Below are 25,756 nucleotides of genomic sequence, written 5' to 3'. Positions count from 1 at the left end.
CCAGTCCATAGCAACCCATCCATAGCAACCCTCCATAGCAACCAGTCCATAGCAACCAGTCCATAGCAATCAGTCCATAGCAACCATCTATAGCAACCAGTCCATAGAAACCAATCAATAGCAACCAGTTTTTGATAGGGCAAATAGGATGGTGCAGTTTTGATGGGGCTGTTTTGATGGGGTAGTTTTTGATGGGGCAGTTTTTGATGGGGCAATGGATCGAAATGGATCGACACACTGTTGGATCACATTTACATCTCCAGGGGCACTGTCTCCAGTCAGGAGTGTTGGTGGAGGCAAGAACAATTTCCCCAGAAATTGTATCTTTTCTTTTTTACTTTTAGTGTTTGATGATGAATTTCACCACAAATTGCTATCGCTCAGTTCTGCAAGTGTTCTAATTTATTATCGCTGTTTTCTAGCTGGTCTAAAACTGCTTTTGACGTAAAGGGACACTTTTTGGTTGCTATGGACAATATCCAGTTTCCAGGCAGAAAAAAATGTATTTATAATATAAAAGTGCATGCAGGACACTGGGCAGACCACTAGGGACAAAAGGGGTGTGAAATTATTTTATACAGTACTGTAATCTGTAAGATTACAGCGTACTGTATGTATACTGTGTTTTAAATTTTTAGAATTTGGCACCGAACTCTGTCCCACTGCGTAGCAACGCTTGCAGAGAACGGAGCTCAGCACTCGGGCACCGTGTGAATCGAGCAGAGGAGGAGACAGCTCGCAGACACAGTGGGGAGGCATTGCAGGATCCAGGGGACAAGGTAAGTAACCTGTACATGGATCCTGCGATGCAATCCCAAGTGTGGCTTAGGGTTTCCGCTTTTGGTAGTGAAAATTAACCCTGAGCCACACTCGGGATTACCGCTAAGGAGGTTAAAAGAAAGCGCAAAAACTCATATCTTTGAGTAAACTACTAGTCCCATCAATCCACCATGTAGTGAAGTTGAACAAACGCAGATATGTTTAAAGTTTAGCCTGGGTAACAATCATGGTTGCCCTCATAGGTACAAGTGTAGGCATGAAGGGAGGGTAAAGCCGGGCATAAACACATATAGGTTTCTTTTGTTTAGTTGGAGGGGCTGCATTTCTCCATTCTTGTATACCGACAACCGGTGCCATCGGCAGTCAGAATACCCCAACAGTGTCTACTTCTGATTGAATGCAGTCACTGTTCGCCTGAACATTCTCAACTAAAACATTTACTTTTGTTGATCTGGGTGTTGCCAACTTATGGAGCCCGAGCTGAATTGGCCAAATTTCATGGACAACTTTAGAAGACGCTCTTCTATATGTACAGTTCCGGCTGTTCTTGTCTTTTCATGTCCTTTTACTGCTGTCCAGTCTCTGGCAGCTACCTATAGTGTTACACTCACTGAATATTAACTGCAGCCCTTTGGTGATGTTAGGGACTGCACTTAAGGCACCCGATTCTTAATAAGTTGACCACCTCTGGGTTAGATGCTTAAGGTAAGCAACAGGGGTGATGTGGGATTATAGCCAGGTCTATCCCTCCTTTCTGTCCAGAAACAAAATTTACATTTGTTCAGAGCAAACTACAAAATATGAGAGTATTTCCAAAAAGGATTTATTACAGAGATACAGTATGTTTCGGTGCTTAACCCAGTGCACATAAACTTTCCATGTTTGAAATTATTCCATGGCCAAGCACAAGTTGAGCATGGAAAAGCATCCCGTTGCTGTCTATCATCTCTATAATTTCACTGTACAGCTCTACATGACTTTCCACTAGACTAGAGCGTTCTTTTAGGTGGATTCAGAGAGAGTTAGGCCTGCGTAACAGTAGATACGCCGACCTAACTCGGAATCTGCACCGTCCTAAGTTTAAGTGTATTCTCAAACTGAGATACACTTAAACCTAGCTAAGATACGACAGCCTGCGCCGTCCTAAGTTTAAGTGTATTCTCAAACTGAGATACACTTAAACCTAGCTAAGATACGACAGCCTGCGCCGTCGTATCTTAGGGTGCAATTTTTAGGCTGGTGCTTCCGTTGAGTTCGGCGTAGAATATGTAAATGACTAGATTTACGAACTTACGTGTGCCCGTCGCAGTAAAAATACGCTGTTTACGTAAGGCGTTTTGAGGCGTAAAGTTATTCCATCAAATAGCTGGACTAGTCAATGTTAAGTATGACCGTCGTTCCCGCGCCGAAATGTGAAAATTTTAAAATTTTACGTCGTTTGCGTAAGTCGTCCATGAATAGGGCTGGAAGTAATTTACGTTCACGTCGAAACCAATACGTTCTTGCGGCGTACTTTGGCGCAATGCACACTGGGATATTTACACGGACGGCGCATGCCGTCAATCACGTCAGGTCACACCACATTAACATAAAACACGCCCCCTCATCCTAATTTGAATTAGGCGCGCTTACGCTGGCCCTATTTACGCTACGCCGCCGTAAGTTAGGAGGCAAGTACTTTGTGAATACAGTACTTGCCTCTCTGACTTAGGGCGGCGTAGCGTAATTACGATACGCTACGCCGCCTTAAAGATGCGGCACACTTTCTGAATCCAGCTATTTATGATTGTATGTCTTATTCATAGGCTTAAAAGAGGGTTACTAGAGCTTTTAGAATTGTATCTATGCTCCTAGAGCAGGGGTCTCCAAACTTGTGAAACATAGGGCCAGTTTACTGTTCTGGCCATCAGTGGGGGTAAACAATGACCCATCTTTAGTATTAGGGATAAAAATAGTGCCCCATCATTGGTGTCAGTGGGAGAAATAGTGCCCTACTGTTAGGCCTCGTACACACGATCGGTTAAACAGAGGACAACGGTCTGATGGACCGTTTTCATCGGTCAAAACTGATCGTGTGTGGGCCCCATAGGTTATTTAACCATTGGTTAAAAAAAAGCCAACTTGCTTTAAATTTAACCTATGGATTGGTAACCGATAGGTCAAAACCGATCGTTAGTAGGCACAACCATCGGTTAAAAATCCACGCATGCTCAGAATCAAGTCGATGCATGCTTGGAAGCATTGAACTTCGTTTTTTTTCAGCACGTCGTTGTGTTTTACGTCACCGCGTTCTGAGGCCCCGTACACACGACCGAACATGTCCGATGAAACGGACATGTTTCATCGGACATGTTCGGTCGTGTGTACGGCCTATCGGACCGTTTTCCAGCGGACATTTTTCCAGCAGACAAATGTTTCTTAGCATGCTTAGAAACTTGTCCGCTGGAAACCTGTCCGTCGGACATGTCCGCTGGTTAGTACGTCTAACCAGCGGACCGAAATCCTGCGCATGCGTCGAATTGATTCGACGCATGCGTGGAAGTATTGAACTTCCTGGTTTGCGCACGTCTCACCGCCACGTCACCGTGTTCTCTGTCCGGGGGATTTTGTCTGATGGTGTGTACACACATCAGACCAAAATATCCCAGGAGACATGTCCGATGAAAACGGTCCGCGGACTGATTTCATCGGACATGTCTCCTCGTGTGTACAGGGCCTGACACGATCAGTTTTTTAACAGATGGTGTGTAGGCGCGACGGACCATCAGTCAGCTTCATCGGTTAACCGATGAAAACGGTCCATCGGTCCATTTTCATGGGATGCACTGATCGTGTGTATGCGGTATCAGTGTCATTAAAGTGGTTCTAAAGGTAGATCTTTTCTTTTATCTTAAAGCATACTATTTATTAAGATAACAAACCTTGTGTGTGCAGCAGGCCCCCTAACACTTATCTGAGCCCATTTCAATCCAGCGATGTTGCTCAAGAGACTCTGCTTTCCAGGCCCCCCCCCCCCCCATTGGCTGACACAGCAGCGAGCAACATCATATACACCAACAATAAAAACAGTCAATCTTTTCTGTAACAATTGACATTTTAGAATACAGCCTTATGGGTTCTGTTGTCTTTGTTAATATACCATGATGCAGAAGACCTCCTCTGTGCCGTCTAGTTGAAGGCGGGAGGCGGCCTCTATGTCAGGCCTGTCTATTTATTGAAACTATATTTATCCTTTATGTCAACATTAATGTCTTCCTGTAATTATTTTTATTTTTTTACAGTAAATGCTGATGAAAGTTAGTTTTGCAGCTGTCAGTGTCCCTGTAGAGATGATGAATTTCATATGTGTGTCGTTATCCTAAGCCAATTCTTACACCATATTTTCAAGAACTTTTTGGTGCCCTTTTTGTATCAATTGTAGCAGCAGATCGTAGGCAGTATAGTAAGCTAATAACTCTAAGGCCCCTTTCACACGGGCGGACCGTTCAGATCCACCTCAGATCCACGTCAGTTTTTTCGGCAGACCTGAACGGACGCTCCATACGTCGCTAAATCCAGACGAATGCAAACCCTATTTTCCATCCGTCGATCAGATGAAAACGGACTCTATGGTCTTCATAAATTAAATCATGTGTAATAAAATGGAATAACACAGGGAAAAAGTATTGAACGCATAAAGAAAGGGAAGTGCAAAAAGGCATGGAAAGCCAAGACATCAGCTGGTTCAGTTTCAACTGATGGCCTATAAAAAGGTGTCTCATTACCAAGGTGTCACACAAAAAACATCTCATGATGGGTAAAAGCAAAGAGCTCTCTCAAGACCTTCACAACCTTATTGTTGCAAAACCTACTGATAGCATTGGTTACAGAAGGATTTATAAACTTCTGAATGTTCCAGTGAGTACTGTTGGGGCCATAATCTGGAAGTAGAAAGAACATAATTTCACCATAAACCTAGCAATACCAGGTGCTTTCTAAAAAGAATTATCAGAAAAGTTGTCCAAGAGCCACTTATTTTACCCACTGTATGGTGTTATATTTTGCGACTGGATATAAGAGGAGGGCACATTTGTCTGTGTTTTTAGTGGGATATTGTCTGTGTTTATGATTTTAATCATAATTTTATTGGAAGCTATGCATTGGCCAAGTGGAGTACTGGAGTATACAGTATTTTTTTTAAATGTCTTTCTAGTTTTAGAGAAGGAAGTTGAGTTTAAACCATTTTTTTTGTGTCAGAGCCACATATCTATAACAAAACCCCCCAAAAATACAAAGCCCCCTTCTACCATACCTGAAAGCGGTGGTTCCCCCTTAAAAACAACATTTTTTTATTCCACTGCCCCCCCACATTCCATCACGATTAAGGCTCTTATTATTTTTTTCCTGCTGTACATACTTTAGTACAGCATATTCACCCGTGCATCCGGGTTGCGAGTCCCGCGGGAGTGGGCGTTCCTCACATGCTGTTGATTGACGTTTTGCCCAAAAACGAGCTCCCCCCTGTCGCGTAAGCCGCGTCACGGTTGGCGAAAGGAGCCGAACGGCGAGTCGGCGCTATACTGCGCATGCACATCGCCGTTCGGCTCCTTTCGCCAATCGTGACGCGGCTTACGCGACGGGGGGAGAGCTCGTTTTTGGGCAAAACATCAATCAACAGCATTGAGTCCCGCGGGACTCGCAACCCGGATGCACGGGTGAATATGCTGTACTAAGGTATGTACAGCAGGAAAAAAATAATAAGAGCATTAATCGTGATGGAATGTGGGGGGGGCAGTGGAATAAAAAAATGTTGTTTTTAAGGGGGAACCACCGCTTGAAGGATTTTAGCTGTTGTAAAACATTAGGATTTAAAGATGGTGATTGGGACCCTTGAATGTTATTATTAAACTGATTTATGCTTTGGAGTAACACACACTTCACCATAAGCTTAATTTGAATTGCCAATGTTCCACCAATGTGGGCATTGTAAACCGGCCATTGATACTTGGCTGGTAGTATTCTGTGTTTCTGCACTGAATAATCCTGAGAAGTGTTGTAATGCTGCTAATTTAAAGTGGAGTTCCACCCATAAATATAACATTACATCAGTAGTTTTTAAAAAATGTCATTAGTCCTTTACGAAAACATTTTTTTTTTTTAGATGCCTTCAAAGTGTTGTTGCTAGGCAGAATAGTTAATCTTCCCACTTCCTGCACCTAGGTGCTTAATGCTTCCTAACCTACACCGCACAGACTCCTGGGAATGTAGTGGGTGTAACTTTCCAGGAGTCTGTGCACTCCCCGGTCTCAAAGAATCATGTGACTTGGACAGCACAGGTGCTGAAACCTGATCTGACACTGCTTGTGCAGCACTGAGCATGTGCCAGATCTGCAAGGCTGAAATCCAGGAAGTCATACAGTCTGGCTTCATGATGCCCACACTTAAGATGGCCCCAGTCAATTTCTATTTTATAAAGTGTCTAAATGCTGTAACAACCTAACAAAACGGACCTTAGTTTACAGACTAACTTTACTAGAATACATTAAGCTTGTGTATTACAGGGGTATTTATATTTAAAAAGTGAAATTGTGGCCGGAACTCCGCTTTAAATCGCTGCGCAAACTGTTGGCGCTATATAAATCCTGTATAATAATAATAATAATAATAATTTGTACATTACAAGCTATGCTTTATTGCAGTTTTCATATATATTAGTATTTAGGCTGAAAAATGTCTTTACATACAGTTGGTTTTCACGATAAGACTGCAGTAAAAGTTTTCACTTATGTTGGAGAAAATAAATTGACCTGATTGATATGGTTCAGCTACTGGCAAAACCTGACACTGGGAATAACATTGTTTTCACTGGAATTGAATTCAACTTCCAACACATTACCTACAGGGCTCAATCAGCATATAAGTTACTATAATCGGGCGCTGGTCTGCTCTAACTAGATTGTCTCTCTGACTGACTGTTGTAAACATGTACTTGGCATCGCTGCTAAATAGTCAGGTAGAAAAAGACAGAAGCCCTTTATTTTTAACAATACAAAAAAAAAAAAAGAAGAAATTAATAAATAGAAAACCTCTATATTTTGAACCCTATGCCCACAGTTAATCAACAGGAAAGTACTTCTTTTTTCTCCAGCAGGGGAAAAAATCCCTCCTGAACCCCTAAGGTTGTTGGATATTCCATAGATCAATAATCTTTGATGTTATTACCTATAAATGTTAATATCCAGTTATATGAATGCATGCAGCTTTTTTTAACCTCCTTAGAACCGCACGCCGTCAAATGACGGCGCGTGGAATCCCCTGTTGTTCTGACAGGACGTCATATGACGTTCTGTCATTAGAAGCTGCTAGGGTGTGCGCGCGCACCCGTCGCGTTACTGGGAACACTGTGCGCGTGCCTGGCGGCCGCGATGGCCGCCGGGCACCCGCGATTGCCCGGTAACTGAGCGGGGACGTGGAGCACTGTGTGTAAACACAGAGCTCCACGTCCTGTCAGGGAGAGAGGAGACCGATCTGTGTCTCTTGTACATAGGGACACAGATCGGTCACCTCCCCCAGTCACCCCCCTCCCCCCACAGTTAGAACACTGATCAGGCTACACATTTAACCCCTTCCCCGCCCCCTAGTGGTTAACCACTTCCCTGCCAGTCACATTTATACAGTAATCAATGCATATTTATAGCACTGTTCACTGTATAAATGTGAATGGTCCCAAAAATGTGTCAAAAAATGTCCGATGTGTCCGCTATAATGTCGCAGTACCGAAAAAAAATCGCAGATCGCCGCCATTCCTAGTACAAAATAAATAAAAAAAAAATCATAATTATGTCCCCCTATTTTGTAGGCATAATAACAAACCAGTCACTATACGGTTAATGCGATTTTTTTTATTTTTTTACCAAAAATATGTAGAAGAATACGTATCGGCCTAAACGGAGATAAAAAAATATTTTTTTTTTAAAAAATGGGATATTTATTATAGCAAAAAGTAAAAAATATTGTGTTTTTTTTCAAAATTGTCGCTCTTTTTTTGTTTATAGCGCAAAAACTAAAAACCGCACAGGCGATCAAATACCACCAAAAGAAAGCTCTATTTGTGGGAAAAAAAGGACGTCAATTTTGTTTGGGAGTCACGTCGCACGACCGCGCAATTGTCAGTTAAAGTGACGCAGTGCCGGAAGCTAAAATTTAGTCTGGGCAGGAAGGGGGTGTATGTGCACAGTAGGCAAGTGGTTAAACACTCTACTGAGCTTTCTAGAACTAGTGCGACTTTATTTCACATCTTCCCAGCTCTTACTATGAAAAAGTCTTTCTGTATGCAGAGGTTAAACCTTTTTTTCTTCCAGACGTAAAAGAGTGCTTTCCTATCCTCTGTTATTAACTTAAAGCGATTGTAAAGTCTCTTTTTTTTTTCTTATAAAAATAACAAACAGGTTATACTTACCTGCTCTGTTGCAGTGGATTTGCAAAGAGTAGCTCGGATCCTCCTCTTCTCGGGTCCCTCTTCTGTGCTCCTGGCCCCTCCCTCCTGTTCAGTGCCCATAGAAAGCAGCTTGCTATGGGGGCACCCAAGCCGAGTCACAGCTCCCTGTGTCCAATCAGACACGGAGCCCAGACCCGGAACCGCCCCCTCTGTCCCCTGATTGGCTAGCTGACTTTGACAACAGTGAGGTATGCAATGAGCACAGTGAGGTATGCAATGAGTACAGTGAGGTATGCAATGGGCACAGTGAGGTGAGTCTTAAGAGGGTTGTCTTATAAGGTGAGTAAATCCCAAAACCAACCTTTTAGCTGCAAAATTAGGGGGTCGTCTTATACGCCCAGTCACCTTATACACCGGCAAATACGGTACATGGGGGAACAAGGAAACTGGTAGTTTACAGAAATGATCTGTAAACTTTGGTGAAGCTCACAGGAAGTCACATAGCGATCAGCAGATATTTTCTATACTTGCTGAAATTGTTTTTATCTTGAAAAAAATACAAATTCCACCAAGACATCTAAGGAATGTAATCTGCAAAATATACATTTTTTTACTTGGGTTTGAATATTCTTTTGGGCTCGGTTTACACTGCTACGATGGCAAAGTCGTGGGACTTTGCCCTATGACTTCCTTCCAACTTGATCTGACTTAGATGCTATTTAGGAGCTTATACAAAGGCTAAAGGTAAGACCAAAGGTAAGACCAAGACCCAGGTAAGACCAAAGTAGAGTAGGAACCTTTTTTAAAGTCAAAGCATCTTGCGTAGCATCAGTTAAGATGGCTCTCACATGTAATGCAACTTGGGGTCTCACAAGTGGGATCCCATGTCGCAGCAGTGTAAACCGAGCCTTAAACCCTGTAATTATCTACTTTTTTTTTTTGCTACTTTCATTATTTAATTTGACTCCTTCCTGCCCAGCCCTGGTGTCCATTTAACAGGAAGGACTGAATTATATGACCATTGTGGTTGGCTGTCACAGCAGTCATATGGACAGGAGCCAGTCCCAGGTGTCTTTACCGGCTTGGTCACAGATACTTTGGCCAACCCATGGATGCATATATTTGCCATATGGCTGTTAAAGTCCACCCTGTTTGCCACTACACATATCTGTTACGTGGGCGGCAAGAGGTTTACATTTATTCGTTCCAGTTATTTGTTTTCAGTTACAGATTGTGTATAGGAATTAGTCTGTGTTCCTATATCACCTATATTATTTTTGTCATTATTAACCAATCAGCTGTTATCTTTGAGCTTTTTTCCATCCCTGGAAAGAAAAATGAGCATGCAATGATTGAGCATGCATTTCTCCTTGTCAAATGTCAGGTGCATTGCTCATTATCTGTAACTAATTATACATCTGTTTGTAAGTTAAATAATCTATAATAACCGTGTGAAAATACCATCAAGGTTAACAGCTGTGCCATTGCTTAAAATAAACATGCGCCTAATCTGCTATATAAATGTAAAAAGAGAAAAATGTACAGTTCATCAAGGGCTATGATGTAATCAGCTGCAACTGTGCTAAATATTGCCAGCCGTGGAAAGACCGTTACACTCTGTCTCCAAAGTATGATTCCATCTAGTTACACCCTTCATTTTTAAAATCACATCCACGTCACGCTCTACTTTTACAAACCATATATTGTCTTGGCTGACTAACTGGCTAAAATTAGGCAATTTTAGAACTTTGTTTATAGAACCTCAGTTCCTTGGCTGATGCATGATCAGGCTCTAAAAATGTTAATACATTTTAGTTGATATATTGCAAAACTTGTTTTATTTTCATATTACCCAGTACTTTGTTGGTAATAAAAGTTATGGTTGTGAAAATTTGGGATGGAGTGATGAATATGATAAATATGCTTGCTCTACAATTTACATTACACTTTATGGATATAGCATGTTAGTGTACACTGCTCTTTTTACCAAACACTGGAGCCAGATTAAATGTGTTAATGTAATCACTTTAATTTTCCACCCTGTAATGAATTAATAAGGAAGCGATTATGTCATGTTTGCATCCAGAACTAAGCTAAGGAAAACCCCTGCACATAACCTAATATATCAAGTATCTATATCTCCTGAAGAAGCATTCAATTGCGAAACATGTAGAGCTCATGCAAAGACATCTACTAATATTCACGATAGCCATCAACTTAAGTTGATGTCTCCAGTGGACCAGTATTGGTTTTAATAACAATCTTTTTTGATTTGTCCTATTATTACACAAATATTTTGTAATAATTTATGTGTTTTTTTAATGTATTTTTATGAATATGTACTGTAATGTTGATTCAATTACCCATCTATCTGGGATTGCATCAATAAAAATATATTCTGTGTCAACTATTGGTGCCTAGAAAGTCCATTTCTTCCTCAAACAACAAACTCTCCTAATATATCAAGTAGAACGAGGGCCTATGTAAAAAAAAAAAAAAAAAAACACTCTGTTGTTATTAGAGATGCCTTAGGTGTACATATCCCTCCTGTAAATGGTGTGTAGACATGGAGGCACCATGGATTACTGCTGTCCAGTTCCATTAACCAGTATCAGCAGTGTGCTCCATGAAATAAAACAAAGACCCAGTTTCTAGGGGGGAGTTACCATGACTTTAATTCTACTTTTTACTGACCCTCACAGGCATTAAAAATTTTTAAAAATGACAAGGCTTCCATGATATCTTATTGAGAGAACACTTTTATTGCATGAAAATACATCACCACATTAGGTCTTTATTGGAAGATAACTCACAGCCTTTGAACACTTGTTATAATGAACCACACTCATCAGTCCCCATTTCTTTTATTTACACCTCCATTAGGACTCCTACAGAATATAGCCCAGCAACTTGTCAAAAAATATTGGGTAAGAAGCTGGGAACAACATTCCAGTTCGAAGACTGGCAGGAAATTTGGGCTGCAACTGCCAAAAGTTCTAGGCGTGGCCCAACACAATAGAAATCCTACATGGTCCTCTATAGATGGTATCACACCAAATATTTCCCTACTTACAAGGCACACATCTGGTGGATCTTCTGTTGAGGTAATAGATTATGAATAAAGGTATATAATCTCAGCTAACCAAAGCCAGAACCCGGAAGACCCCCTCATTAAACTTGAACAAAAACCAAATGAATGGTATAATAATCACAGGAAAACGAATGACAGTTCTGATGGATACACACAAGACATTCCTAAAAGTATGGCAGCCTTGGATATTGTACACAGGATTGACTACCCTCACTAACTTTTTGATTGGTAGATGACCTCTAGACCATGGGTCTTCAAACTATGGCCCTCCAGTTGTTCAGGAACTACAATTCCCATCATGCCTAGTCATGTCTGTGAATGTCAGAGTTTTGCAATGCCTCATGGGATGTGTAGTTCTGCAACAGCTGGAGGGCCGTAGTTTGAAGACCCCTGCTCTAGACTGGGTCCCTTCATCCCCCCGTTCTTTTTTTTCTCCCCTTCTTCCTTTCCTACATCTCCTTTATCCCTCTTCCCCTTCCACCCCCTCCCTTATCAACCCTTTTCTTAAACCCTTCCCTACCTCTACCCCTTTCCCTTGGTCTTTTCCCTACCTAAACCCCTATTTATCTACTTTCTACATCTCTTCCCACCTGCCTGACTCCAGTAATATTTTGGCCACAGCTTTCTACCTCCTCACTTTCCTAGACAACCCTACTGCCTCTCAAATGTTGGCTTCCTATACTGCACTATAATCAATGATATGTATAGGTCTGCTTGGTGTTATTATTATACCATTGCTCTGTAATTGTCTCTTTTATGGCTGCCAATATATACAGTACTTTGTAAACATCTAAAATTGAATACAGTTTTTGTGCTGACCTCCTCTTGTCATGCTGATTCTCTTCAGTACTTTTGGCGTCACTAATCTGGAGTAAGCGTTCTGATGATATTCTAACTTCACTGGATGCAAACATGTTTGATATGATTTGGAAACTGTTGAGGTCTTTGAATCAGCATGGCAGCCAGGTGAATAGAATTTTCAGATGGAAATAGGCAATAATTGGTGGGAAGATTTTGGGCCAGATCCACGAAGCGTGGCGCTTCTTTACGGCCGGCGTAGTGTATCTCAGATACACTACGCCGCTGTAACTTACATCGTATTTCCCGTATTCTCAAAGAATGTGCGCCATACGTTATGGCGGCGTAGTATAACTGTGTCGGCGTAAGGGCGCGCAATTCAAATGGATGAGATGGGGGCGTGTTTTATGGTAATATGTCTTGACCCGACGTAAATGAAGTTTTTTCTGAACGGCACATGCGCCGTCCGTGGGGGTATCCCAGTGCGCATGCTCGAAATTAACCCGCAAAAAGCCAATGCTTACGACGTGAACGTCATTCTACGCAAAGCCCTATTCGCGAACGACTTACACAAACGACGTAAAATTTTCAAAATTCGATGTGGGAACGACGTCCATACTTAACATAGGATACGCCTCATATAGCAGGGGTAACTATACGCCGAAAAAAGCCCTACGGAAACAACGTAAAAAAAAATGCGCCGGACGTACGTACGTTCGTGGATCGCCGTATCTAGCTAATTTGCATACTCGACGCGGAAATCGATGGAAACGCCACCTAGCGGCCAGCGTAAATATGCACCTTAGATCCAACGGCGTACTAAGACATACGCCAGTCGGATCTAGCTTAACTTCAGGCGTATCTTGTTTTATGGATACAAAACAAAGATACGCCGGAGCAAACTAGAAGTTACGCGGCGTATCAATAGATACGCCAGCGTAACTTCTTTGTGGATCTGGCCCTTTGTCTAGGAGAGTTGTCCTCGGAATTGCAATTTTGTTTAGACTTTTGCTACCTGTTGATATCATGGAGCTCCTCTTCTCATTTTATACTAATTCAATGCATATAATTTTTTGAAGGACTTGGTATAGAGAGAGGAAATGCACACTTACCTTTAGGGATTATAAGATGTGTGAGGTAACAGAAAACGAAAATGCAATCTTTTATGGCTTTTTAGTAAAGACACACACTTATTGTTAGCTTTTTTAGTATCTTTCAGTGTGTTTATTGTTAGGCCCATCTGTGTTTGAAACATCAGCTCAGTACCAACAATGCTGCTTTAATATTGCTGGGTGTATTGCTGTGCCACTTAATTCATCATTGATAACAATTTCAAACAATTTCCAGAAAATAATTTGCTGCTAAGCCTGTATGTTGGACAATATAATGCACAGTACCAGTCTGGGCAGTCTTTGGTATACCCAAGTCTTTATCATCACAGGTTAATTAAAAATACAGTATATACACATTGTTACAGCATTTTAAAACTAAATGTAATAATTATAAGGTATTTTCTGCACAGTAAATAAGAATAGATGGGCAAAAACAAATTCAAATGACCAAGCATGGTTTTAGGGTTTCAAACTACCAGAGGCAAATTTATGAATCTCATGACTGTCCCATGAAATTAGGGATATTAGGAAGATCTGATTTACTACATATATGTGGTTTGTTAGCCCATTTTTGCACAAGCCATGTCATGTGAAAATGCATAAGATTGCTGAATTAACTTGTCATAAAACAGGGCAATAATTCATTCATGGTATTCTAAACTGTACTGTAATTTAAGACCAACAGTAACCATGTATATAAGATCATTTAAGTGCATTTTTGATAAATAAGAGGCTCACAAAAGGAATTAATGTAGAAAAGTAGTTTAATCAATGATAAATCATATGCAGGTATTTTTATTGGTATTTATCTTAACACACCGATGAAAAGAAGGATAATGTAGTGGACTTTGGGTCCAAAAGCAAACACGGGCTCCACAGAAATTTTTTGTTGGCAGTGACACATAAATGCCACACTCATATGAGAAAGACATTTTGGCTAATATACATATAATAATGCTTGTTTTTTTATGATGTGTGGGGCATTCCTTTGTAAGGGTAATGCCGCGTACACATGATCGGGTTTCTCGGCGGTGAAAACACCACCGAGAAACCCGACGATAAAAAAACCGAGGACTGGCTTGGTTCCTTTTCCCCCGTGTACACACAGCCAGTTTTCCTAACATGTTTTCTCTTGGCCGAGAAAACCAGCTGTGTGTAGGCTCCCTTCCTATGGGAAAACTGCAGAGAAAAAGACGACGCGATTCGCGACGAGAAAATTTAGAACATGTTCTAAATTTTCCCGTCATGGTTCTCGGCGGTTTTCTTGTCGGGAAAACTGCTGGAGAGCCTACACACAGCTATTTTTCTCGTCCAAGAGAAAACATGACAGTTTTCCTGACGAGAAAACTGATCGTGTGTACGCGGCATTAGAACTAGGTTCACAAGTTCATTAGCCTGGAACTAGTGACTACCTCTGTGTTTAGTGTTTATAGAATGTCATACCTGCAGACTAGTTGGTATTAGCAAAATAAACCCAAAATGAATACCGAACTTAAAGTGGTTCTAAAAACCGATTTTTTTTTAAATCTTAATGCATTAAGATAAAAAACCTTCCATGTGCATCAGCCCCCCTAATACTTACCCGAGACCTATATCGATCCAGAGATGTTGCACGTGAGACTCGGCTGTCCAGGACTCTCCCTCCTGATTGGCTGAGACACACAGCGGGCACCATTGGCTTCCATGTCTGTCAATCAGTCAGTGAGCCAATGAGAAGAGAGTGGGGGCACTCAGCAGGAGGGAGGGGCCAGGAGTACTGGCGAGGAATCCGAGAAGAGGAGCATCGGAGCTGCTCTGTGCAAAACCAATACACGGAGCAGGTAAGTATAACTCTACAAAAAAAAAAGGCTTTAGTATCACTTTAAAGTGTATGTAAACAGTGAAATGATTTTATTTTCTACCTTTTGGTCTATTAAGTATATATAAATATATACACTATATTTCCAGAAGTATTGTGACGCCTGCCTTTACACGCACATAAACTTTAATGGCATCCCATTATTAGTCCGTAGGGTTTAATATTGAGTTGGCCCACCCTTTGCAGCTATAGCAGCTTCAACTCTTCTGGGAAGGCTGTCCACAAGGTTTAGGAGTGTGTCTATGGGAATGTTTCACCATGTGGATGGAAAGGCCTGGCTCGCAGTCTCCAATTCATCCTAAAGGTTTTCTATCGGGTTGAGGTCAGGACTCGAAAATCGAATAATTTTAATTTGTGACCAGAATAACAATAAAGGGGAAATCTTTTAATGGGGACACCTGTTTCTGTGTCAATGTCTAAAAGAACATTTGTCTTACTTTGGAGACATTCCTTTTCACTTCCTGTTCAGTCTTGAGACAAGAAGGGAAGAAAAATGTTCTCACTGGGACAAGGCAAAAACGATTAAAAAAAAAATATTGATAGAGTTGATCACTCCATACTCCAGGAGTAGCTGTTATGGAACTACATTTCCCATGAGGCATCGCAAGGCTGGTAGTTACAATTATTCCCAGAGCCATGATAGGGCTTGTAGTTCTGCAGCAGCTGGAGGGCCCCAGGTTGCCGACGACTGCATGCCCTATTTAAAACAAAAAAAAAATTGACTCTAGATATTATTTAAGTCATAATTGAGAAATAAGGTTTAGTAAACAATTATTCGGCATCATTTTCTTTTCTGGAAAAAAAAAGGTGTTTTTTGATAACACAAGAAAGAGTATCCCAACTGTGCTGTTTGAAGGTGTGAAGAATTAATTAAAAGAGATAATAGTAGAGGAGAAATCTACAACAGTCAATTATACCTGTAGAAATAATTATTTTCCTGTTTGCATTCTTACCTGTGTACATTACTTTTAGCACACAATTCTCTGTTTTTTAGGGGAAAGTTCACCTGGAGCTAAGGTTGAGTGAAGTCATTACTGACACTGGTGTCATCTGCCATAAGCTTGCAGCACGGTAAGAAAGACCAAACTGTTATCTTCAAATAATTATCAATGTTTAATAGATATATGTTTTTCCGAATTTTGCAGAAAAATTCAAAAAGTACCATATTTAAATAACTTGTAAATAAAAATGTTTACATTGCAAAACCTTAAAAGCCATTACCATTCTCCATGCTTTTTTTTGCAAAAGGAGAAGAACTTAATAAGCAGTTTCTTTGCTTATCATTAAAAAGTAAAATTACTTTTAAAGTGTTACAAAAGCCAGGACCCTGCCTTCACTATATCTGGACCCCCACAGTACACAAAACACGGAAATGCAATTTTTTCATTAAATATAAACTGGGAAATACCTTTTATCATCTGCAGTATATAGCAGTCTTGTGATTTCTTACAGTTCATGGTTAAGCTTGTAGGAGGAATTTTCATATTACGCTGAGCTGTCCTATGAGGTCGCATGACCCCTGACCGTTTGTCTGGACATGTCTTGACAGTGCTGATTGGCCCTGTGCTGATCACATGCACGCTTCCAAGAAAAAAATCTCTCTAGCAATATACACAAAACTGAGCATGTGCAGCCTGACTCCAAAGGCTTTGGGGCAGATCCACATAGATCTGCACGGGCGCAGCGTATGGGAGATATGCTACGCCGCTGTAACTTACTTTGTAATTCTTTGAATCCACAAAGAATTTGCGCCGTAAGTTACGGCGGCGTAGTGTATCTCTCGGCGCGTAATTCAAATCGGCGGGTAGGGGGCGTGTTTTATTTAAATGAAGCGCGTCCCCGCGCCGAATGAACTGCGCACGCTCCGTTTCGAAATTTACCGCCGTGCATTGCGCAAAATGATGTCGCAACAACGTCATTTTTTTAACTTGGACGTGAATTACGTCCATCCCTATTCACGGACGACTTACGCAAAAAAAATTCAAAATTCAAATTTCGACGTGGGGAACGACGGCCATACTTAACATGGCAAGTCTATCTATACGCCGCAAAATACCAGCTTTAACTATACACCGGAAAAAGCCGACTAGAGACGACGTAAGAGAATGCGACGGCCGCATGTACGTTCGTGGATCGTCGGAAATAGCTAATTTGCATACCCGACGTGGAAAACAACGCAAACTCCACCCAGCGGACGCTAAAGTATTGCATCTACGATCCGAAGGCGTACGAAGCCGTACGCCTGTCGGATCAAACCCAGATGCCGTCTTATCTTGGTTTGAGGATTCAAACTAAAGATACGACGCGGGAAATTTGAAAGTACGCCGGCGTATCAGTAGATACGCCGGCGTACTCTCACTGTGGATCTGCCCCTTTGTCTTATCCGGACTTGTCCAGGGGGACAGTGCAGTGCAGTGCATACAAGATCAAGCAGCCTTTTTACACAATGCAGAGAATTAACCCCTTAGGTTCGACAGTGAGTATAACAAGCTTCACTGCAAATACAGACTGATTTTACTGCTGTGGGTTTAGTAACACTTTCAAGTAAAAAATAATAAATGCCCTTTTTTTTGCAGGTAAAAAAAATGTGCATTTACTATTTTTCTTTTAGGAGCCTAGAAAGCATTGCATCTGCGATCAGAAGACCACTGATGCCATGCAGGTCTCCTGCAGACTGTCCGCTGTCTGCTCTGTACATTGTACAGCCAGGCAGTTTCACACTGACCGGAAGATTTAATGAATTACCACAGCAGTCAACAATGCCATGGTAGTTCACTGAAAACTATAAGCCGACAGCCGCAAAGGATGTCGGGATTGTAGTTCAATCACACACACAAAGCTCTGTGAATAAATGGCGTGGCCGTGTGGGCAGAGCCCCGTATTGCCACACTGTTTTTAAAAAGTGACAGCTAGTAATTCCCTCCATACTGCTGCTACATGGAGATAAGGCAACAGGGAGCAGCTGCAGCATTGGGAACATGTTGCATGTTCCACCCTAAAAACAGATGGAACATGTAACATGTTCCCAAAAGTAAACTTATCCTTTTAACATCTCAACAACTTATGAAACTAGGACAGTGCTTGCTACAATTTTTTTGGGGTGTGTGTATAACACACCGAATGTCCACAACTGGTTAACATTGACCTATATTATTATTTGTATTATTATTGTTGGTAAGCCTCATATACCAACAGACAGCAACTCTTCCTTTGGCAGTCTTCTTGTAATTACTAGTATACCGATATGTATGGTAAGGATTCGGCTGTTCAGTTCCTACTCCCTACTTGGATTCAAACTGTTGAAATATTTAGCCTCTTACACACTAGACAAATATATGCTGTTGTTGAAAGGCTCATTTACAACAGAATGCATGTAGCAATGTGTTTCTAAATTTTACTATCATGCTTCCTTTCTTTTTCCAATTACAGCTAGACCAAATTTGTGCCACATATCACCTGCCATGTCCTATTGATTCAGCCAAAAACTGTAGATGGCTTTTTCGGGCACCACCCAACTACTAGATTGAAATGTTTAAAGAACTGAGTGGAAAATTGTCGGCTGAACAGTGACTGCATCTAATCAGATTTGGGCACTGTTTGGGTATTTAGTGCTGCAGCTGCTTGAATACAATAGCCAGCAGTGCAGATTCCTCCACCCACTGTTTAGCATGGATGGAGGAATCTTAATGATTTTCTCTTTAAATCCCACGTATGCCTAGCTTTACTCTTGGCTACAGTGTAACTTCAGTAAACCATATTAACCACTTCAGCCCGGACCATATTGCTGGTAAATGACCGGTCCACTTTTTGCGATTCGGCCTCTACGTCGCTTTAACTGACAATTGCGCGGTCGTGCGACATGGCTCCCAAACAAAATTGGCGTCCTTTTTTTCCCCACAAATAGAGCTTTCTTTTGGTGGTATTTGATCACCTCTGCGGTTTTTATTTTTTGCGCTATAAACAAAAATAGAGCGACAATTTTAAAAAAAAATGAATATTTTTTACTTTTTGCTGTAATAAATATCCCCAAAAATATATAAAAAAAAATTTCCTCAGTTTAGGCCGATACGTTTTCTTCTACATATTTTTTGTAAAAAAAAACGCAATAAGCGTTTATTGATTGGTTTGCGCAAAAGTTATAGCGTCTACAAAATAGGGGATAGTTTTATGGCATTTTTATTAATATTTGTTTTTACTAGTAATGGTGGCGATCAGCGTTTTTGTATCGGCACTGCGACCTTATGGTGGACACTTTGGACTCTTTTGACACATTTTTGGGACCATTGGCATTTTTATAGCGATCAGTGCTATAAAAATGCATTGATTACTATAAAAATGCCACTGGCAGGGAAGGGGTTAACACTAGGGGGCGAGGAAGGGGTTAATTATGTTCCCTGTGTGTGTTCTAACTGAAGGGGGGGGTGGGACTGACTTAGGGAAATGACTGATCGCTGTTCATACATTGTATGAACAGACAATCAGGCATTTCTCCCCCTGACAGGACCGGGAGCTGTGTGTTTACACACACAGCTCCCGGGTTCTCGCTCTGTAACGAGCGATCGCGGGTGCCCGGTGGTGATCGCGCCCACTGGGCACGCGCGTCGGGACCAGGGGCGAGCGGGGGCACGCACCCCTATTGGCTGATTCGCGAGATGACGTAATATTACGTGATCTCGCGCAGCCGAGCCAACCTGCAGCCGTATAACTGGTCGGCAAACGGTTAAAACACAGGGTTTAACACTCATAATGACAAGCACATGTGAGCAAGTGTTTTTGACGAAATAATTTTGCTAATAGGTGTCCCTCGTTCCCATCTCAAAAAGTTGGGAGGTTTAGGGAGTGTCTAACTACTCTCTGTGCGGGCCCAGCTCCTCTACCCCTCATCTGTCTCCATAACTTTTTATGCAGCTGCAGGTAGAAGAGTAAAAGTGAATACTCAGCATGTCACTTGAGTCTGCTGCGGCTGCTGACATCACATCCAAGATGGTGGCACCCAGCAGCAGTATCAGACCCTTTTGTTGTCTACACAAGGGAGGATTTTATAGCTAAATAGCATGCATAAAATATGTTAAATGCACAATGGTATAGGAAGATTATTGAAGAAATTAAAGATCTGACGACAGGGTCTCTTTAATATATGATATATATCAGGGCTCGACAAATCCCGGGCGCCAGGTCGCCATGGCGACTAGAAATGGTGTCCTGGCGACTTGGCTATATATTTGATCCCAAAAAAATGTGTTTTTCTGGAATGGTGGTTGAGTTACAGTACAGTTAAATATGCCATTTGTGTTTTAGTTTGACATAGTACTGACGATCTGTCAGTTTACAGTGTTTGCTTTCTTTATGTGTGTGTGTGAGGTGGCACCACCCTCAGGAAAGACAAAGCTCTTAAGATCCAACACAAATACTTGTTTTAAGAATGTGAAACATAATAAAATGAGTTATGGTAAAAGCAGTTGTTAATCATATTATTATCAGTTGTAAAAGTTGTATTTTATGTTGCAGGAACCATTGTCAGAGTGTTTCTATCACGTATCTGCAGTAGTCTACAGTGGCTGTTAAGGACAAAGAGTGTCCTTGCCTGAAGAGTGTGAACAGGCTGCTTGCTGCCTGAATGATAGAAGGCCATTGTTGGACACTTGTTACAATATATTGCTTACAAATGAGTGCATAAAAACTGAGCCAACAGACAAGTGGAATATATTACATTTCTCCTCCCATCTGCAGATTTCAGCTGCTTACAGAAAGGACTTATGCTAATTACACCATGAAATTGGTGGTCTAAGGAAGCTAACGCCTGTTTAGGGGTTATGTTTGTGCTATTTCTGGCGAGACCGGACCATGTCCTACACCCTCTGTGTGGCTGCAGAAGCATATTTTGCTCTTCTGGCACTAATAATTGATAAACCTTGAATGTATTATTTAGCCAATAATATGATTGAAACCTTTTGATTTTTTTTTTCCTGTCAGTCCTTTATTCAGGGTTACAAGTAGTATTGAAATACTCCAGACCTCCCCACACATGGCCCCTGTTTAGATTCTTCTTCTTTTGAAGGCACAGAGGCATACAAACTATACATAATGTATGCTTGTTCCAACTAAAAGAGTTGTTATATTTTCAAAATTGCAATAAAATGCATCATAACAAATTCTGTAGGCCATTCTTTATTAAACCCCTTGTGCCACCTGTTCTTTGACCCTCCATCTCCTCGTCCCTTTTTTAGCTTGTAAAACCCAACTTTGCACACTAGAAGCTTGTTAAACAGCCAAGCAGCAGTCTCTCTAAGGTCTGACTCCCCTCTTGCAGGTTAAGCAGCAGCAGCTGGCAGTGACAGTTCAGTTGCCAGCAGCATGCAGGATACTTTATGGTTGTGCATACTGAAGAAGGTGATAAGGCATGGTTGATACTATAGCTCTACTACTAAACAAGCTTCCAGGATGTTGTATTTTCAATACGTGTCCCTTGCACACTGGAACTTTAAATCTTTTCCTCTTGATCATGCCACCATACAGAGGCAGGGGTTTATAGACTTTAGTACCTTGGCATTTCCATAGCAATTTGGTATGATGGCTGTGGTGTCACAACTCTAAATACATAATAGGGATGTGAAAGGATTAGGAAGAAACGCAGGGTTACTTCTTTTGATGTCAGTTTAAGTGGCTATGGTTATTATTATATGTATGAATGTGAGTTAGGGATCTTAAATTGTAAGCATCTTGAGTGGAGGGGCTGATGTGAATGTTCTATATATATACAGTACAGACCAAAAGTATGGACACACCTTCTCATGCAAAGAGTTTTCTTTATTTTCATGACTTTGAAAATTGTAGATTCACACTGAAGGCATCAAAACTATGAATTAACACATGTGGAATTATATATAACAAAAAAGTGTGAAACAACTGAAAATATATTTCATATTCTAAGTTCTTCAAAGTAGCCACCTTTTGCTTTGATTACTGCTTGGCACACTCTTGGCATTCTCTTGATGAGCTTCAAGAGGTAGTCACCTGGCGCAGCACCCCATCACTCTCCTTCTTTGTCAAATAGCCCTTACACAGCCTGGAGGTGTGTTTGGGGTCATTGTCCGGTTGAAAAATAAATGATGGTCCAACTAAATGCAAACCGGATGGAATAGCATGCCGCTGCAAGATGCTGTGGTAGCCATGCTGGTTCAGTATGCCTTCAATTTTGAATACATTCCCAACAGTGTCACCAGCAAAGCACCCCCACACCATCACACCTCCTCCTCTATGCTTCACGGTGGGAACCAGGCATGTAGAGTCCATCCGTTCACCTTTTCTGCGTCGCACAAAGACATGGGGGTTGGAACCAAAGATCTCAAGTTTGGACTCATCAGACCAAAGCACAGATTTCCACTGGTCTAATGTCCATTCCTTGTGTTCTTTAGCCCAAACAAGTCTCTTCTGCTTGTTGCCTTTCTTTAGCAATGGTTTCCTAGCAGATATTCTACCATGAAGGCCTGATTCACACAGTCTCCTCTTAACAGTTCTAGAGATGTGTCTGCTGCAAAAGGTGGCTACTTTGAAGAACCTAGAATATGAAATATATTTTCAGTTGTTTCACACTTTTTTGTTATGTATAATTCCACATGTGTTAATTCATAGTTTTGATGCCTTCAGTGTGAATCTACAATTTTCATAGTCATGAAAATAAAGAAAACTCTTTCAATGAGAAGGTGTGTCCAAACTTTTGGTCTGTACTGTATATGTGTGAAGCGCTGCATAAATCGACAGCACTATATAAGTACCTGTGATAAATAATCAATAAAAAATATATAAATGAGAAGAGGGCGCAAGACCGACTTTTTCCACTAAGTGGGCATCAGGCACCATACCAAGATCCCACACAGGTTACATGTTAACATAAGCCAGGACCTGATTGGTTTAGATGCAAGCAAAGCAAAGTTGTGCTTTATAGATTACTTTTTTTCATTAATACATTGTTAGGGTAAAAAAGACAAGTCATCAAGTTGAATTCTCAAAACCCCTAGATAATCCATAGAAAGGAAAAAAACTCTTCTAAAACATGGCTCTAGTTGCTTTAGTCGCTTGAGCCCTTACAACGTAAATCCCTGTGTATCTCGCCCACGTAGAAAGCCTAGGTGCTGTTTACAGCCACCCAAAGACATGATTAGCTGTCCATGGCTGTGCTTAGATTTAAGCTGATGCTCATGTAAATGTTCATATAGCATACGGACGTAAACAAAAGATACAAAATTTTCATTTTTTTTGCAAAGGTCTGTACGCTATGTGTGTGGTTATGCACACACCATTGTATACCCAAGTACAGATGTGCAGCACTAGTGCTTCCCATGGGCAAATACATCAGAATTTAGGTTGCATGGGCTCAGACGTCCATTTGCAAGAGGCCTTGACATGAGTGTTTTGTTTCTGTTTTTGTTTTTGTTTCTAGATGTCTTTCTATAAGATAAGATTTCATGAAAAAATCTCTACTACGTATCTTTGTGAATGCAAGTAATCACTTATACATTGTTCTTTTAGGAAGACATCCAGCCCTTGAAACCAGCTACTGTATCTGCAAGAGCCAGTCATGTGGAAGAGTATTCCACATTGGCACAGCTCCTACAGTAAAGAACTTTTTTTCCTCTTGCCACAAGGGATGGTCTTGTATCTTTTGTGGTGACCTGAATAAGCAGATTTACTAGTTATTGTTGTATTAATAAAAATTGTATTATTACCATTGCCTTGTGTTCCTGTAGAAGTACAGTTTGACGTCTGTAGAATTTGACATCCTAGTATACAAACAGAAAAACAAGCTCAAGAAATTACTTTAAACCATATTTTGTTATGAAAAAAGTAATAGGTTGTGTTTTCCCCATACTAAATAATAAGAAAAACCAAACAGCCAAAGTAGCATTTTTATGATGCAAAGGAATACGGCAGCAATTAATGTACGGTAAGTAAAGTGAGTACAGAATATATTCTGTTTTTTTGTGCTCACTTCCATTGAATTTCTTTGTATAAAGCAGAGTCTACGTAGACCGGTGAGTCATCCACACATTGCCATGCTGATGCAAGGTGCCTGCTGCTTCCTGCGCTGTGGATTTACAATCATTTAATCTTTCAGTGCAAATCCTACACATCTCCTGATTTCTCCTGAGGGGCCTAATGACAGCCCCAGCCTCACTTTTATTTAGGTTGCCGAATAAGAGGTGACGTGGAATGAGCAGGCATGAGTCATTGGTAAAAGACTATTTGTTACCATAAACAGCACCGTGTGTGAGTGTTCAGGCGGTGTGCTAATTCACAGTTTTTTTTTATATGATTGTCTTTAATTCCGTATTCATGTTGCAAATTTGGCTGTCTGATTATTACTTACTTTTCAGCACTAATGTGCTTCTTATACATATTCATCCATTATTTTTAATGACAGAAAACTTGCATTGAGGAATTGTGGGGGTTGCGATTTCTGACCTCCCTCAGAAACTGTTAGTTGCATGGATTTAGTACTTTCTGAGTCATTGAACCAAAACAAGCACACAGCCAGCGAAATCACAATTTAAACACTTGATCTGCGTACTTGTTCCACGTCAATGCCTTATAACATACAGCAGTCAATAAAGCATGACCCACACAGTTATAATATTCAGATGAGCTTATAGACTATTATGTTTCTTCCTTATAGGTGTCCCTTAATTCAGCGTTTATTGCATCTGTCTATTATAAAAATAATCTGTCTATGGCTAAAATAATGTCTGTATCTGTAGTGGACACAAAGCTATACCTGACCATGAATCCTTATTAACCTCTTGACGACCGCGCCATAGCCGAAAGACGGCTACAGTGACCGCCGGGTCTAGAAGACCCGGCGCATCACGGATCGCGGTAAATCTGATAGCGGCCGTTTAATGACGGAGCGATCACTTGTAAACAAACCGCGTCATGTGATGACGCCGGTTCCTCCCTCCCCTCTCTGTACCGATCGGTACAGTGTGAGAGGAAAGGGGGAGAGAGCGGAGGCAGCAGCAGTGCTGCGGGCTGGATTTGTGACAACTGCAGTCACAGATCCAGCCATCCATCCCTCCCTGTGCAATACTCTGGCAATACCCCTGTGCAATACTCTGCCAATACCCCTGTGCAATACTCTGCCAATACCCCTGTGCAATACTCTGCCAATACCCCTGTGCAATACCCTGCAATACTCTGCAATACCCTGCAATACTCCGCAATACTCCGCAATACCCTGCAATACTCCGCAATACTCTGCAATACCCTGCAATACTCCGCAGTACCCTGCAATACCCTGCAATACTCCGCAATAGCGCTACGATCGAAGCCAGGATCATTTTTTTATTTTATTTCAGGCTTACCAGCCTAGAGGTGAGATGTGAGGTCTTATTGACCCCACATCTCACTGTAAAGAGAACCTGTCATGCTATATTCCTATTACAAGGGATGTTTACATTCCATATAATAGGAATAAAAGTGATCAAAAATTTATTTTTGGGGAAAAAAGTGTCAAACTAAAATAAATAAAGTAAAATGAACAATAAAATGTTTTTTTTTTTTTTTTTTTTAAGTGCCCCTGTCCATGTGTGCTTGCATGCAGAAGGGAACACACACTTAAGTCCCGCCCACATATGAAAACGGTGTTTAAACCACACATGTGAGGTATCTCTGCAAACGTTAGAGCGAGAGCAATAATTTTGGCC

The 25,756-nt window shown here is 41.1% G+C and overlaps 1 protein-coding gene across 2 annotated transcripts in view; it reads left to right on the top strand.

Annotated features, from left to right (window-relative positions):
* Positions 1 to 25,756, top strand: part of RASA3 (RAS p21 protein activator 3) — a 335,356-nt gene that overhangs the window by 184,274 nt on the left and 125,326 nt on the right. For both annotated transcript variants that reach the window (XM_040336372.1, XM_040336371.1), the window contains exon 5: positions 16,051 to 16,127. In XM_040336372.1, coding sequence (XP_040192306.1) covers positions 16,051 to 16,127 — 77 coding nt within the window. The remainder of the gene's footprint in view (positions 1 to 16,050; positions 16,128 to 25,756) is intronic.

The sequence above is a fragment of the Rana temporaria genome, chromosome 2 (genome assembly GCF_905171775.1).
Source record: "Rana temporaria chromosome 2, aRanTem1.1, whole genome shotgun sequence".
Classification (NCBI taxonomy): domain Eukaryota; kingdom Metazoa; phylum Chordata; class Amphibia; order Anura; family Ranidae; genus Rana; species Rana temporaria.
This window is presented reverse-complemented; position numbering and strand designations above follow the sequence as displayed.